Source organism: Trachemys scripta, chromosome 2, assembly GCF_013100865.1.
Source record: "Trachemys scripta elegans isolate TJP31775 chromosome 2, CAS_Tse_1.0, whole genome shotgun sequence".
Lineage (NCBI taxonomy): Eukaryota > Metazoa > Chordata > Testudines > Emydidae > Trachemys > Trachemys scripta.
This window is the reverse complement of record NC_048299.1, coordinates 127,899,106-127,900,236: the sequence shown is the minus strand read 5'-3', so window position 1 is coordinate 127,900,236 and position 1,131 is coordinate 127,899,106. Positions and strand designations below refer to the sequence as shown.

The window sequence follows — 1,131 nt, the reverse complement described above, 5'->3', positions numbered from 1 at the left end:
GGTTTTGGCTGCAGGGGGAGTCATGCATGGATGTACTCAGACTGCAGTGCAACGAGGGACTTGAGCATCTCTGTCTGGCCATCCAGTAGCTTTATCATCCGGTCCTGTCAATCTATCATCCGCCCCTGCCCTCATCTTCTTTCCAAGCTATCCAGCCAGAGTTTTTCATTAACTGTCACCCTCTATGCTCTTGTTTCACTATCTGCTGTATCTGTTTACTGCAGCACTTCACAAAACATATTTATTTGAAGTAGAGAGAGCGTGTGTTTTCTGAAATGGCCAGGACCAAGCAGACCGCCCGTAAATCTACTGGTGGCAAAGCCCCCCGTAAGCAGCTGGCTACCAAAGCTGCTCGGAAGAGCGCGCCTGCCACTGGGGGAGTGAAAAAGCCTCATCGTTATCGGCCCGGCACTGTTGCCTTGCGAGAGATCCGCCGCTACCAAAAATCTACTGAGCTGCTCATTCGCAAGCTGCCCTTCCAGCGCCTGGTACGTGAAATCGCCCAGGACTTCAAAACTGATTTGCGCTTTCAGAGCTCGGCTGTTATGGCCCTACAGGAGGCGAGCGAAGCCTACTTGGTGGGGCTCTTTGAGGACACCAACCTGTGTGCTATTCACGCCAAGAGAGTCACCATCATGCCTAAAGACATCCAGTTAGCCCGGCGTATCCGGGGTGAACGGGCTTAAAGGCTGTACCGCTGCATTCTGACTACTTGAATACTCCAAAATACCCCTTGCACTCCACCCCTAGGGACTGGTTTCACAATGAAAGCTGGAGTTACACACAGCTGTGAGAGTCATAACCAAGAGACTGCTTCTCATCACCATGTCTCCTGTTTGAAAAAATGTGTTTTGTCCTGTAATTAAACTTTACTGTTTGAAATAAAACTGAGTCTTTATTTGTGTCCTACACATATTAGTGGGTGCTAAAATGCAAACACAGTAGCTATAGGCAGGAATATTTGCTCACTAGAATTAACACTCATGAAGCAAGCACTACAGGGGTCATTCAAGGTGGCAAGTAAACATTGCCTGGCTGAAAGCATCACATAAAGACACATTACCAGGCATCATTGTCAAAATGCTCTTTCAAAGCCTCCCTGATTCAAATAGCTCCCTGCTGTGCCCCCCT

The 1,131-nt window shown here is 48.5% G+C and overlaps 1 protein-coding gene across 1 annotated transcript; it reads left to right on the top strand.

Moving 5' to 3' along the window:
• Positions 1-269: 269 nt before the first annotated feature.
• On the top strand, positions 270-686 carry LOC117872778 (histone H3). Its single transcript, XM_034761546.1, has one exon. It carries the CDS (start codon positions 276-278, stop codon positions 684-686), a length of 411 nt encoding a protein of 136 aa, XP_034617437.1. The 5' UTR covers positions 270-275.
• Positions 687-1,131: the final 445 nt, after the last annotated feature.

Excerpts from the sequence above, each read along its gene's own strand:
- LOC117872778 (XM_034761546.1), top strand. The coding sequence starts at position 276 with ATGGCCAGGACCAAGCAGACCGCCCGTAAATCTACTGGTGGCAAAGCC.